The 15,166-nt window shown below is 41.9% G+C and overlaps 1 protein-coding gene across 1 annotated transcript in view; it reads left to right on the forward strand.

Moving 5' to 3' along the window:
* Positions 1 to 1,866: 1,866 nt before the first annotated feature.
* The window catches only part of C6 (complement C6), a 42,714-nt gene continuing 29,414 nt past the window's right edge, over positions 1,867 to 15,166 (forward strand). The window contains exons 1-5 of the mRNA XM_016224179.2: positions 1,867 to 2,009; positions 3,402 to 3,558; positions 4,778 to 4,922; positions 9,702 to 9,843; positions 14,554 to 14,692. Of these exons, the coding sequence (XP_016079665.2) occupies positions 1,867 to 2,009; positions 3,402 to 3,558; positions 4,778 to 4,922; positions 9,702 to 9,843; positions 14,554 to 14,692 (726 nt within the window). The remainder of the gene's footprint in view (positions 2,010 to 3,401; positions 3,559 to 4,777; positions 4,923 to 9,701; positions 9,844 to 14,553; positions 14,693 to 15,166) is intronic.

Genomic DNA, 15,166 nt, shown 5'->3' on the forward strand with positions numbered 1-15,166 from the left:
AAGGGATGTACAACAGAAAAGTTAGGCAGTGAAGGGGGGTAGGAAACACTGGTGGGAGACCGCAATTTCCAGGAAGATGGTCAGGGCTCTAATTTTATTTGTAAGCTGAGAAACAACTAAAACCGTATGTCTGTCGGAAGAGGGAAAAGGGTGTGGGCGACAGGTGGAGGTGAGCGAGGGGGACCCGGGTACGGCAGAGACTTCGCTTGGGGCAGTGGGCACACGATGCACAGAGCAAACGATGTTCTGTTGAGTCGTACACTTGACACCTCTATGGTTTCGCAAACCAATGTCTCCCCAATAAATTAAATTTTCAAAAATTGGGGTTAAAAACAAACCGTATGTCTAAATCAGTTTGAGTATTTAATATCAAAACATATTTTGATCTTCACAGGCCCTTGCTGTAATTCACAGAGCCTTTAATTTTGAAAAATGCATGACCAACAGCTACGGTTAAATTTGCAGTACTCTTAAGTGTTATTACTAATTTTAAAAGCTAATACTGAGCGAAGATCCTATGCCGAGGACTGTTTCAAGCACTTTACATGAATTTTCTTACTGAATCCTAACAAAAGTCTTATGAAGAAGATAAAAGTATGATTCCTATTTTACAGATAATGAAACTGAGGCAGAGAAATTAGGTAAAGGGAATTTTACTTCTTTAAATGAAAGTTACTATATTAATTACAGCAGTACTTTCTCTATATATTTAATCATGTTGCATGCTTTGTTAGAGATATAAAGATCAAGATTGGGGGGCAGAGATGGTTTCGCAAATTCCTTTCAATAATTCACAGATGCTCAAGGCTCCTCAGCACGCGGTGGCCGCCGCTGGTCACAGCTTTCCCGCATTCTGCCGCATCTGGATCAGTCCTCTTGCCGTCTGCGTGGAAGAGCTCCCAGCCTCGAGAGGCTCTCCAGCTAACACAATCGTTAGTGTTACTACAGCTTCAGTGAGGGATGCACCCCATCTAGGAATGAGGGGCCTTGGGCTCTTACTGGGCACGTAGCCTCCATGTGAATGCGCCCCTACAGTCCCCACTTTCATCGCCCAAGAATGAGTGAGCTGAGGCTGCAGGTTTCAAAGGCTTACCCCAGCCCTAACTTCCATGATTGAAGTAGTCGGACAGTGAACTCTCTCTAATATCTCTGGCTATTTTATTTAATTAGTTGGGGTGACCTTGGTTAATAAAATGTTATACATCTCAGGTGTTCAGTTCTGGAACACATCCCCGTATAGTGTACTGTGTGTTCGCCACCCAGCCAAGTCTCCGTCCATCGCCCTTTGTCCCCCCTTACCCTCTCCTACCTCCTCCAACCCCCCTTCCCTCTGCTCATCACTGTTCTATGCCTGTGTCTATGAGGTTTTTGTTTTGGGGGAGCTGCTTTGGCAGGTTTTCAGGATGTCAGGACACTGAATAGGGCTTCCAGCAGAGTGGTCCCAACTCATTCCCCAGACCCAGAAAAATAGGAAAACTTGGGACGTACCTGAGGGTCCCGCCCACACAAAATGAGCAGTTATTTAGAAAAGGGTAAGGTTTATAAGGGCTCCCGTTTTGGAATGAAAAGGGTCCCAGATAGTCACTGCACACTTTGTCTTCTAGCCTCTCACTAACAGGTCAGAGAGGCTTCCTCATACTGCGGGTTGTGACCACAGGAATACGTGCCCTAAAAATCTTTCAAAATAGAATTTCTAATCCTGAATGTGTAAATACGTAGCTGTTAACTTGCCTCAAGGAAGGCGGGGGGGGGGGGCAGATGTTTTCTAAGATGACATCCAGTCTCTGAGAAGCATTTGTAAAGCTTTCGCCCGCCAAGCCTTTCATACCCACTGTGTGGTTCCTCTGCAGGCCGGAGGCCCCGAGCATGGCCGGACGCTTGGTCTTGGGTTTCATCCTGCTGAGCGCGCTGATGGGCGAGAGCAGAGCCTGTTTCTGCGACCATTACCCATGGACTGAGTGGTCCAGCTGCTCAAAAACCTGCGACACGGGAACCCAGAGCAGATACCGGTGGGTGTGGGTGTGAGCCGTGCAGCTTTTCTGTGTGCCCTGGGAAGGACTCACTGAGAAATATCAAAAGTGCCAACTAGGCAATGGGAAAAACAATATATCTCAACATAAGAACTCATGAACTTGCACGGAGCTTGAGGTCTTTTCCACGGAAGGTTGAATGGAAGTCTGCTTTTGTTCTTCCATAAAATTGAGGAGTTTCAAAGAAATTTAATTGAGAATCTGTGCAATTTTTTCAGTTGACTCTTTACTTAGTATCACTACTCAAGCTTTTTATTCAGTCATCATATAACTGCTTGCCACCAGCGAGTGAGTTAATTATAGAGCATTTTCTACTCATTAAACAGAGCCTAACAGGACCTCCACCGAGCAGCACGGCTGACTATTAGCTTGATTGTCGGCATGTGCGAGAAGCAGGAAAACTGCGCAACGTTTAGTCTTTCCACCAATTCAGACGACTTGGCCCCAGCAGTTTTAAAAAATCTGTTAGGTGTTTCTGTTCCATGGAGATGCTCACATGACTTCGGGGAGAAAGGCATATGTTTATTATGTTTTGGCTATCACAGCACTTTTTAGAAACTTATTTTAGGAAACTATTTTTGCATATGTAGTGAGTCTCATTAAAACAACCGATTGACTTCCCCAAGGAGCCAGCCACTAAGTATGTGAGAACAGATTTGTTTATAATACTGTTCTACTGAAGAGACCCTCGGGAGCTCTCCCCCCCCCAAGCAAAGTTCAGCAATAAATCCGGTTCCTCCCCACTGTGTGCTTCTCCAGCCCTCGCCACAGGCTCCTCCACGGACAGGCCACGCTCCTCCACACGTGGCCTTTGCACATGCCGTTCCTCCACACGCCCTTCCCTTTGTTCCTGGAGAATTCCCATGAGTTTTCCAAGAGGAATCTCTCCTGCCACTTTCTCCTTGGCTCCCTGGCCCCTCACCACTCTGATTCCATTTCGATCGCGGTACTTACCACCTTGTGTTGTCATCTTTTAAGCAGTTTGCAAGAACTTTCTCCCTCCCTTTCTTTCCCATCCACCGTCTTCCAGGAATTCCATCAGGGCCAGTGTCATAGGGAGTGACCCCACACTTACAAGGGCTTCATGCCTGGCTTAATGATGTATCATCACTGTCTTGAAATTCTTAACTTTTTAATAAGAGCCACCCACCCACCCTCCATTTTCATTTTGCACTGGGCCCCATAAATTATGCACCTGGTCCTGAGTTCCATGAAGTAGCAAGGACTGCATTTAGGCCAACCTAGCTGATTTTTCATGAAAACCTTCTTTGCTTTTATTCCTTGTGGTTAATACTCCGTGGTGCTTTTCTTAGGGGGCTGGAGCCACAGTGAGTATACCCATTCTAAGCAGATTTTTTCTCACCGTCACAGACAAGTAGTAATAAATGATTACTACGTGAAGAACTCCTGCATGCAGCTTTGCACCCTCAGGGAGATCAGAGAATGTAACTGGAAAGCTTGTCCTGTCAACTGCCTCCTGGGAGATTATGGACCATGGTCAGACTGTGACCCTTGCGTTGAGAAACAGGTAGGTGATGCATGGACATAGTCAGGAAATCTGGATTACAATAAAAAGACTCAGAGTCCCTAAAAGGCTCAAAAATCACAGAAATGCTGAATTTCTTCAATTTCTGAAAGTAAACTTTCCCACCTTCCATCGAGGGGAAATTTCATTTAGCAATTTTTTGGAAGTCATGGGGGATTCATTTCCCATGTTTCCCTGTTGTATGGCCACCGAAGGGAAATTGTGCCCCCCCGGACCCACACGGCGACTGCCCAGCTCTGTGCCCTCTGAGAACACAGGAAGCAAAAGCAGGTGCTAGAAAAGGAGGGTTTCAGTCCAAGGTTCATAATTAGACGGAAATTTGGAACATTAACCAAAAGCCTGACTCCTCGACCTTCCTCCTACTTCCCTCTCCCCCTGGGAAAGTCCTTTGGTGTGTTTATTGTTCCTGATGCAATATTTACCCACCTCGAGCTCATTCCTGTAAGGGCTTTGCCCGTGCGAACCCCTTCAGGGCAGGTGCTGAGCACTCGCACATGGGGGGAAAGAATGAAGCTCATCTGTGAGGCACCCACTCTCTGAGCCAAACTTTACATGCGCCCCTTATTCAAACTTCACACCACATTGTTGTTTTCGACCCATTTTACAGATGAGGAAGTTATGGCTCATTAGGAGTTAAATAATTTGCTCAAGAATACACCACTAATGCATGTAGGAGCTGCATTCTGATCTCAAATTTTTCTGACGTCAAAGTCAGTACCTTTTAATCCTGTCATATTTCTTTCCTTCCCTGACTCTGTTCTGCTACTTACCATTTAAAATCCTTTAAAGTACAGAGAATGTGTCAACCTTGGTTTCCATGGTGACTTCCTTGTGCAAAAGAACTCCCAAATCCTTTCACATTCATCACTCAGGTCACACTGGCTTCGAGATAGACAAGGGCTGTTATTATCACCCTGAAGAATCTGCACTCAGGAGACACTCAGTAAATATTTGTGCATTAGATTTTGATTTAATTTAGAATCATTTGATTTTAGAGCTGGAAGTCTATAGAAACTGAGGCCCAGAGAGGTGATAACTTCCTTAAGGACACACAATCATGGAATCAGCAAAATCATTCATTAATTCAGGAAGCACCACTATAATAACCATCACTACTGTGATTGAGAAGCCCAGAGTCCTTAGCTACACCTTGGCTTTGACCCTGCCTCAGGCTTACGCATCTCCCCTCCTTTTCTTTCAGTTTAAGGTCAGATCTATTTTGCGCCCCAGTCAGTTTGGAGGAGAAAAGTGCACGGAGCCCCTGGTGAATTTTCAACCATGCATTCCATCTAAGCTCTGCAAAATCACAGAGATCGACTGCAAGAATAAATTCCGTTGCGACAGCGGTAATGTACTTTTGGAAACATGACTTGACTAACCTAAAGTTATTCCAACTGACTCCAGTCAAAGCTGGACAGAGGAGTCCCGCCGCGTTTTAGGCGTGGGAGGTGGAGGGGTTATGCTGCGGGTTACTGAGCTGTTCGCGTGTGAAATGACAGCCTTCAAGCTACAGCCCCTTGCCCACCCACCCGATTCACTTCTCCTCAAGTACTGGTGGCCAGGTCCCCACCCTGCTATAAAGCACCAGGGAGAGGGAGGGAGAGGAGGGAAAGAAGAGCGGGAGGCAGATACTTTTAAAAGTTAACTATTAGCCTGGCCGGGCGTGGCTCAGCAGTTAAGCATTGGCCTAGGATCCAGGTGATCGAGGTTCGATTCCCGGTCAGGGCACATGCCCGAGTTGCGGGCTGCAGCCGATCAATGACTCTCTCATCATTGACGTTTCTATCTCTCTCTCCCTCTCCTTTCCTCTCTCTGAAATCAATAAAGATATATTTATAAAAAAAAAAGTTAACTATTAATAAGCACAAATCTATAATCAGAATAAGCAATTGAGAAGGGGCAATAAATTTAAAAGAGTTTCATATAGTTTATTCAGCTAAGAATATTAATATTGAGATATTATGTCATGATTCAATGATTAGAGATGGTGTGACACATTTTCGGGGTGGTCCATTGATTGGCTCTAAAAGTAATTCCAAAAGCAGAGACTGAAAACGATTTAAACACTGGCAACATTCTCTTCAAGTCCAATACTCATTCAGATTTATAAATTTTGTTAAGTTTCACCAGATCACAATCAAATATTGACTATACTACTTAATCTATCTTTTGTCTTACTAATTAATAGCCCTTCAGTGCTCACCATTTCCAATAGTCTAGATCAGATTTCAGCAAACTTTTTCAGTAAAACCTCAGGTGATAAATATTGTAGGCTTTGCAGGTCATAGGCCTATGTTGCAGCTCCTCAGCTTTGGGTCTTAGCATTAAAACTGCCATAGACAGTCTATAAACAAATGAGCATGGCTGTGTTCCAATAAAGTTTTATTTACGAAAACAGGCAGCCGGTCAGTTTTAGCTCCTGGGTCATAGTTCACTGACCTCTTATCTAAATAGTCAATTTGAAGTTAAATTTAGAGTTCAGATTAATACAATTCGTATCATTTTGTGTACTTTGGAATGCACTGGGAACTAACGTATTTATAACTAGATAGCAGATTTCGAATTCCATAGAAAATTGAGCCCAGACCTTGGCATAAGATTTTCCTCCTTTTACTTCTTGCTTCCTGCCTTCGGCTTTGCCAGTCTTTTCTAAACGTCAGACAGAAATGCTGGTGTCAGGGTTGTCCCTCTGGGCCCTGCTCCCCCAAACCTGGAGTAAGAGGGTGGGACGAGGGTAGGGAGATACACAGCATGACTATGTGAATAAGGACCTGTGAGATAACTGACAAAAGAGGACAGGGGGAAATCTCGGTGGTAGTGGCTGAGGAGGCTGCAGACTGAAGCGTTATATCCAGAATATTCTGATGAAGGTTTAGGACTGAATTATAACTGTTTGAATCTTGAGGGAGAGAGAGTTTTTAGAACAAATTACCAGGAAAAACTCCTTTACTTAATAGATAATAAATTCTACAGTTTCTTACAAAAGAGCTTTGTTTAAGCCAAAGATATACACAAGTTTAAGAAGGCTTTAAATACATTCAGAGGCCACCAATTCATAATGAGCGATTTCAGGAAAGTTAGTGAGATACTTACAGCTAGTCACTAGTTCATCAGTAATATTTCCACAGCCATTGATAAAAAACTACATTATTGAAATGCATCTGCAATAGTTAGTAAGCAGCTACTACCCTGAGCTCCCTGCCCTGCTGCCCAGGTCCCTTCACCAGGAATCCCTAGATCTTCCCATGATTCAGCCATTCGCTGGTTAATCCCTGGCACAGATTTGGTTGGCAACCGTTCCGATTGAGTGATGCATGGCCTAATGGTCATTAAATAGTCTACTAAAGATGGTATTCTAGTCTGCTCTCTTAAAAACATCTCAAAGGGAATAAAAGGTTGGATGGACCATCATTTTCTGACTCAGAACTGTCTGTCCTAAACAGAGCTTCCCTCTTCCCTTTCCTCCCTCACAGTGTCTGTTCAGAGTCCTCCAAGAGTCCCCAAGACTAAATCTATTAGTTCACTGAATCTGAGAATTGCCCATGAGGCTCACCTCCATGCACTGTGCCAACTCCTCTCTCAAAGCCCTCATTTTAAGCACAGAAAACTGGAGAACTTGCAGCAGGTGTTAAAAATAATATCATTGCAGTAACAAAAATCAGTTCAAGTAGATAGAAAAAGCACGTACAATTTCTAAATGATTGCATGGCTCCAGGAATAAGTGTATACACATTATGTGTATGTGCTGGCTGATTACTAAATCCTGCTCTATCTGGACTGCCCTTCCCTTCCCCATCCTTCTTTGGTAGAAGATATGTGTGTGGCTCACAATATCTCTCCCTTGGTGGTTCCTACTCCATTGAGTTTTTGTAGCCTGGAACCATTCTTAGCTGTGTCCCACCAGACTTATATCACACCTGCTACCCAGTCCTAGATATCATTCAAGAGGTGTCCTCTTGCTTTCATCCCTACTCTTGCTAATAGGTCAAAATAGATAGAATTTCTTGGGTTCTAACAAATCTGGTACCCTGCTCAGGAAGCTAGACTAATGAGATCTGTATCCTGCATGTGTATCCCTACCTCTGTTCCATAAAATAGGATTTTTTTAGTGTAACCATATCAAAATTTAGCTTTTGCTCAAATGTGTAAGTGCCAGATTCAAAACCTTTAAAAATGTAATATTTGGGGCTTTTTTTCTTTAGCAAAAGCTTCTTCTTTTCAAATAAAATTACCCAGTCTATTCTGCCCTGAAAACAAACAAACAAATAAAAAACTAGAAATGTGCTCTTTTAAAAACAGGTCATCTTTCAGGTTGTATCCTGGGATTAACAGAAATTCTATTCTCTCTATGTTTTCAGTCTTGTGTGATTCAGGGGTGCATAGCTATAATTCTTTATAATCCTGGTCTAGAGGCAATACAAAGTTTTGAACAATCAAAGAAGAACTTAATTACTTTCTTACACTCTACTTTCTTAGTGAAAATTATTAAGTGCTTTCTAGGGAACTCTCCATTAATAAAAAAAAAAAAAAAAATGTATTCAACAGACTACCCAGTTTCCCCAAGCATTTCTGTTAGTCCAAATAGTCACACATAGTTAGGGTGATACACTGATCACAACCTAAAATAGTCAACCAGATAATCTTGAGTAAAACATTGAAGGATTGATAGTGAGACCTGTACATAAGGGTAGGACGCCACGCCCCTGATTACAGGCAAGAGGGTGGGGGACAGGAGAGGGGCTGTCCTTGTGCATGAGGCATTTCAGTTTCTATAACATATAGTCACTGATTCCAAGGATCCTTATGAAATGCAGTAAGTTTAAAAGAGAATGGAATTATCCAAGTACATGAAGTTTGTACTATTTCCTGAACTCACTAATTTAGCTTACCTAATGCTGTAGCACCTAGGCATTGAACTTGTCCAAAAAATAATTAGTATAGTAAATTATATGTAGCAAAGCAATTATATACAGTAGTTATATATAGTGACTTTATAATAAAAAATGTAATTGTGTAGAGTAAAATAATTATACATAGTAAAATGCACAGATAATAAGGGTGCAATTTTATTTTGATGAATGTATCCCTCCGTGTGAACAACCCCCAGTCCAGATACAGGAAATATCCATAAGCCTGAGGAAGCTTCTTGTTCCCCTTGTTCCCGAACATCACATAAAGGAATCATGCGGCATGACCCCTGTGTGTCTGCCTTCTTTCACTCAACGTATAATTTTAGACATTCAGCCATGTTACCATATGCATGTGTGTGTGTAAAATTACAGGTTTGGTTTCTTAAATAAAACAGGGACCTTGGGTCTGCTATCCTGAGTCAGAACAAAATTCTGAACCTACTGTTCGTTTTCTCCTACAGAGCGCGATTTCTGCAGAAAGGTCGCTGTGATGGGAATGGGATTCTAGACTTCATTCTCTTATTTAAGACAGTCACCCCCATGGTGACTAAATAATCTGTGGTGGCTCTTTTAATCCTAAAACAAATAGGAGAAAATATTTAGTATATCATTCTATTTCCCTATGTTCCTAAATCTTTATCAAAAATAATGAAAACTTGGGTGGGTACTAGACTTATTGGGCAATCACTTTGTGAATGTCTAACCACTATGCTGTGTGCCTGAAACTAATATAATATCTAGTGTCATCTGTAATGGAAATATTTTTTTTAATTTTAAAAAGTAAAACATGGCCCTAGCTGGTTTGGCTCAGTGGTTAGAGCGTTGCCCCTCCAACTGTAGGGCCCCAGGTTTGATTCAGGCCAAGGGCACATACCTCGGTTGCAGGCTCAGCCTCAGTCAGGGCCCATGTGAGAGGCAACCAGTCGATGTGTCTCTCTCACATCAATGTTCCTCTCTCTCTCTCTCCCTCCTCCCCTTCCACTCTCCCTGAAAAGCAATGGAAAAAAATATCTTCAGGTGAGAATTAAAAAATAATAACTAACTAACTAACTAACTAAATAAATAAATAAATCATGATCTTGAGTGAGTCAGTTAAAAAATAATGAAAACTTGCTTTTAACTTTTTCTTGGAATTTAAAGCACTAATGTTTCAAATCGATAAATACTGTCTTTAATGATCATTTGTGGTCAATGTTGTTTGCTTTTCTTGACTAGGCCGCTGCATTGCCAACAAGTTACAGTGCAATGGAGAAAATGACTGTGGAGACAACTCAGATGAAAGGGATTGTGGGAGGAAAAAGTCAGTGTGCCGACGCAACTATGAGCCCATCCCCAATGTATACATGATGGGCGCCGGGTAAGTAACAGCTTTTTATCATTTGGGGGAATAGCAGCATCTCAGAACTAATGAGTTGGAAGCAGCAATGAAGCAATGAGGCACTGTCTGCTTCCTCATTTATCTCTTACCACTCTTGCCAGCCTGCCTCTGGCCCTTGGCTACCGTGCTCGGGTAGCCTGTGGCCACGACCCTCGCTCCTAGGGAATAAAATTACTTAGTATTTTCATATTTACCTTGTGCCAGGCAATGTCATGTGCCCTCCATTCTCATGTATCCTTCTGACAAGCTCCGGAGCAGATCAGGGCAAAATGGTAGGAGGCCAGCCAAGCTGGGAGGTGCCAGGATGAATTCCTGGGCTAGGTCTTGAGTGGGTGAGTACCACTCGGAAATGGCAGGAGCAAATGGAGAAGGAGGGTGTCAGAAAAGTATGCCTAGGGCTGTGTCAAAAGTCAGAACACTGGAGAAGTCCCCAAGGGTAAGAGTCAAGCCCTGAGTCAGCAATGGGAGACCAAGTGGAGGAAAGGGCTTAGACAAACATAGAAGAGGGGGTGGTAAAAACAGTGGTGTGAGAAAGTTAAGAGAGTTAGCGGTGAAATGAACATGGCTAGGGTGTCCAAACTTTTTCTCACATAAACTATATGATGCCTGGGAAGGTCAGTACAGTTTAAAGGCCAAAGTTCAGACCTGCATTACCAGATGGTTCTTGTTCAATTTACAAACTGCACCTCAGAAAGTTTCAATAACCTGTCCAGGTCTACCATCTAGTAAATGATAGAACCAGGATTCAAATCCAGACCTCAAAACCCAGGTTATTTTCGCCATTTCATGCTAATTTAGGACAATAACCACCTTAACAATAGGAACATACTGGAAGAAACCTCAAGAGGCCATGTGACACTCATCCTAATCTTTGAATTGTGCTCAAAAATTCTAATATTCCCATTTCAGAAATTCTTACATTTGTCTTTCAGGGCATGAGGGCATTGGAGGTTTGGCAAGGGATTCTAAATTCATTATACTGAGTCAATGGCTTAAAAAACTTTACAAAATGTAAGAAGAGTCAATGGAAACAGAACTAAGCCTTAGTTGGAAGCATCAGAAAAATCAGTACAGATAATCTCCTGTACTCTCCTGCTCCCATGATAAAGAAATCTCACTTCGATTTTTGTCCAGAAGGCAAATGGTTTGTTATAGGCTTTTATTGCTTTGTATTGGACTTTTTTTTTTAAGTCTTCACTTACACCACCAGACTTGCATAATATGAAGCCTTGAGGTACCAAAGACAAACAGCAGCCATTGCAAATACAACCTCATTTGATTAGAATAAATTCCAGAAGCTATTGGACCAAACTCAAGGACAGCAGTGAAATGCAACAGCCATTAGCTTGGAATTAAGGGGAGCCAGGTGCAAGACCTAGCTCTGCATTAACTCACGACATCATGACCAAGTTGTTGAACATCTCTCGGCTGCAATTTCCTCTCTGGTATGTCAGATGACTGCAAACTTATCTGAGGTTCTGTCCTAAGAATTCCTAATTAGAGTTGATGTCAACGAGGGCATTTCAACAGCATCTTCTTATCAATGTGCAGAAATGGTTTCCTTTTTTTTCTTTCCCTGGGAGAAAACCTCAGCCAAAACTCCCACTTGATAACCCTGTTTTCTAATGTTTTGATTGATGAGGGGTGACATTACAATCTCACCTCTGGCTCAGTTGGTCTAGACTCTAGAGTTGCAGATGGGGAGGACCACACGCTACGTGTACTTTGACAGAAGGACTATGTGGCCCTTTGCCAATCACAGCTGCTGTCCCAAGGATTCTCAGAAATGAGCAAAGCCTGCTGGCTCGGGACAGCCAGTCCTCTCCTCACCTCCCCAAGAGCTGAGAGTTTGGAGAGCCGTGCTTACTGGGATCTTTTCCTAATCTGCTGGCCTGAGAATCTCTGCCCCTCTCTGACACATTTCTACCCACAAAAAGTGACTTCCTGGACAACAGTGTCTATTCTTAAATGGCATCTCCCCAAGGAAGAATTTAACAAGACAGAACAACAGTCTCATTGCCAACATCAGTCACCAGGTCTTAAACCTGAAGCAAGAATCAGGCAATGTTAGCATGCTGTTTATTTTTTCCTCAGGTTCCCCAGGTTCAGCCAGGGTACAAATAAATGCATACACACACACACACATACGTATACACATGCCTTTGTGTGTATCTATATATATATACAGTAAGTAAATATATATATAACTTTTAAATAAATCCAAAAAGTTATAAAAATATGACAAATTAAACCAAATTAGATAACAGCCCTTTAGAAAACTATAATATTAAAATTCATAATGTATTTGAAACACCAAAATGTTTAAAGTTAATTTAAATACCACAGAGCAGAGAAGGAAGAATAGGGCAGAAAACTGCTACACAGTTGACTTAACTGATAGAAGATTCCTCAGGCCTGGCCTGAGAGAGCCACTTTTATGGAAATCCTATCTTCGGGCTCCCTACAAGCAGCTGCCACCTTAGGAGTTTCCTTATAACCTGGGCACCATTTTTGTTAAGCCCTTTCTTGTCTGTGACAAACTCATAAGAACATAACAGAAGGCATTACCAGGTCAGCAGTTCTTTATGCCTCATTGATCCCTCTTAAGTCAGAAAATGAAAATGAATTAGTCTGAAACACCTGTGTTTGTCGTGCTAACTTAAGTAGTTTGGAAATATCTTCCCAGACCAGCTCCTCGCACTTCCTCCCTCAAAGACCCATTTTGATACAAATTCAAATATGAATGAGAGCACACCTCAAATTGTGCTCACAGCCATTGGGGTATGAGATGCAGACCCCACAGGAATCACTCCCTTTTTGAATAGTTTCATTGAGCTATAACTCATGCAGCAGTCCTCCTGTGTACCTGTTTTACACTCACACCACTCACTACCACACTCATACTTCTGACACCAGATGTGTGGGAGTGCTCCTCCATGAGGCAATTCTCTGTGACACCAGCTGGGTGTCCTAGAATTTAATTCAACTCTGACACTATCTATCTGACACTATTTAGTGTTGATGCCACAGGTTAAGGGCTCAGTCCCACAAGACTTCCCTCCACTTCCGGTGCCACTTCACCTGTGCTTCTGATACATTGAAGGTTCCCACAGACCCCTTCCTTGGGCTGGATTAATTTGCTAGAGGGGCACACAGAACCCAGTAAAACAATTTACTTACTGTTTACCAGCTTATTATAAGCAGCTACTATATAGGAGGCACATGAACATCCAGTTGGGAGGCATGAGTAGGGTAAGATGTGTGGGAAGAGGCCTTGTCTGCGGGATGTAGCACTCTACCAGCACCTCCATGTAGTCACCAAAACAGAAGCTCCCTGAGCCCTATTCTTTTGGAATTTTTTTTTTTTTTTTTGGAGGCTTCATCATGTAGGTATGATTGAGCCTTAACTCCATTCCCAGACCCTCTCCTCTCCCTGGAGAATGGAAGGTGGGGCTGAAAATTCTAAGTTTCTAATCCAGGCTTGACTTTTCTGGTGACCAGTCCCCATCCAAGAGCCCACGAAGAGTCACCTTGTTAGAACAAAAGACACTGCACATATGGACACTAGATTTATTGGAGGGATCACTTTGTAAGTTTTATAAATGCTTAATCACTAGGTTGTGCACCTGAAACTAATATAATATTGTACGTCAACAGTAACTGAAAAATAATTTTTTAAAAAAAGAAAAAAGACACCGCTATCACCCAGGACATTCCAAGGGATTTAGGAGCCCTGAGTCACAATCTGGGGTCAAAGACTAAATACTAGAACAAAAGTTGCTCTTAGTGCTCTTATCAGTTAGATTACAGGGGTTTTAGGAGTCCTGTGCCAGGAACTAGAGGCAAAGACCATTATATATACTTTCTATTTTCTCACCATATGTAATCCAGCATTACCAAACTTTTTGACACAAAACTCCTTTTCCCACAAAATACATATTAATATCTATAAGAATTTGGAAAACTCTTATTAGCATCTTAAAGGACTGTTTCATTTACCAAAAAATAATTTCTTAAATAATGATTTGTGCTAAGCCAATTAATCTCTATGTTTCAACTTCCTCATTTGTAAAATGGGTATAATAATTATATCTATATCACGTGGTTATCATAAATATTAAGTAAATATAATATTAAATATAGATGAAACAGTGCTTCACATATAATAACATGCAAGCATTTGTTAAATAAATTTTAAGTATTATTATTACTTCACAAAAAATAATGTTACTACAAGTCTATTAAAATGTTGCTATTACTATTTGAGCATTAGCTCCCTATAAGAATTCCTTTCCTGTATCATCCTGAAAGACGTGAACCTAGAGTGGCATTAATAATTTATTGATAATTAGGTAATAATTTATATCATAATCTGCTTCCAAAGTATGTGCTGGTTTCATAAGTCATAAAATAATGATCAACCCAGATTTTATTTCATGTTGAAAGCCCAGAACAACTAGGTGGGTGGGATAAGGCGACCCCGACAGAAACAGGGGGGCCGGGGCTGAGCGTTGGCTCCCAGCCCTTCCCTGATGCTTCACCATAGACCAGAAAAAAAGATGAACTTTCCTTCAAGTCATTTGTCGTGAGTCAAAAATGTCTACGAGAGGGATTTCTTTCATATAAGTAAGGGAAATTGTAAAGATTGCTCTCCATCTCTTGAATTCTTGAAAATGACTGTATTTCTAGGTATAACCTTCTGGCAGGAGAGCCCAGGGGAGAAGTCCTTGATAACTCTTTCACTGGAGGAAACTGTAGAACCGCCAAAAGTGCTAAAGCAAGTAACCCCTACCGTGTTTCGGCCAATCTGGAAAACGTCAACTTTGAGGTATGAAGGCCTCTAGCAGGGGCAGGCCAGGGCCAACGGTGATTTTAATCTAAATTCCCAATGAAAGATTAGTGAGGAATGAAGGGGCAGAATAAAAAAGTAGTGCACATTTTTAATGACCTCTTATGTGTTAGTGTTTAGTCCTTTCACAACCCAGTGAGGTCAGTCTTGTATCATCAATTTATAGATGAAAAAACTAATATAATTAACATACCCAAAGTCAAACAGCTAGTAAGCAGCAGGTTAGAGATTCAAGCCCAGGATTCCCAAACTCCAGAGTTCATGTTTTCCGCAATGAACATAAGCTGTGACATATCCCCACACAGAAAAATGGTGATTTATTCAGAATTTCCTCCTACCATAGCTCATTCTCTCAGGTAACCACTACATTTGGACATGAAGGAGCGCCTGCCTTCTAAAAAGTCAAATGGCTCTAAGTATAAGGGGGTAGTTCTGCCCCCTTCCTTCCTATGT

The sequence above is a fragment of the Miniopterus natalensis genome, chromosome 3, assembly GCF_054644295.1.
Source record: "Miniopterus natalensis isolate mMinNat1 chromosome 3, mMinNat1.hap1, whole genome shotgun sequence".
Classification (NCBI taxonomy): domain Eukaryota; kingdom Metazoa; phylum Chordata; class Mammalia; order Chiroptera; family Miniopteridae; genus Miniopterus; species Miniopterus natalensis.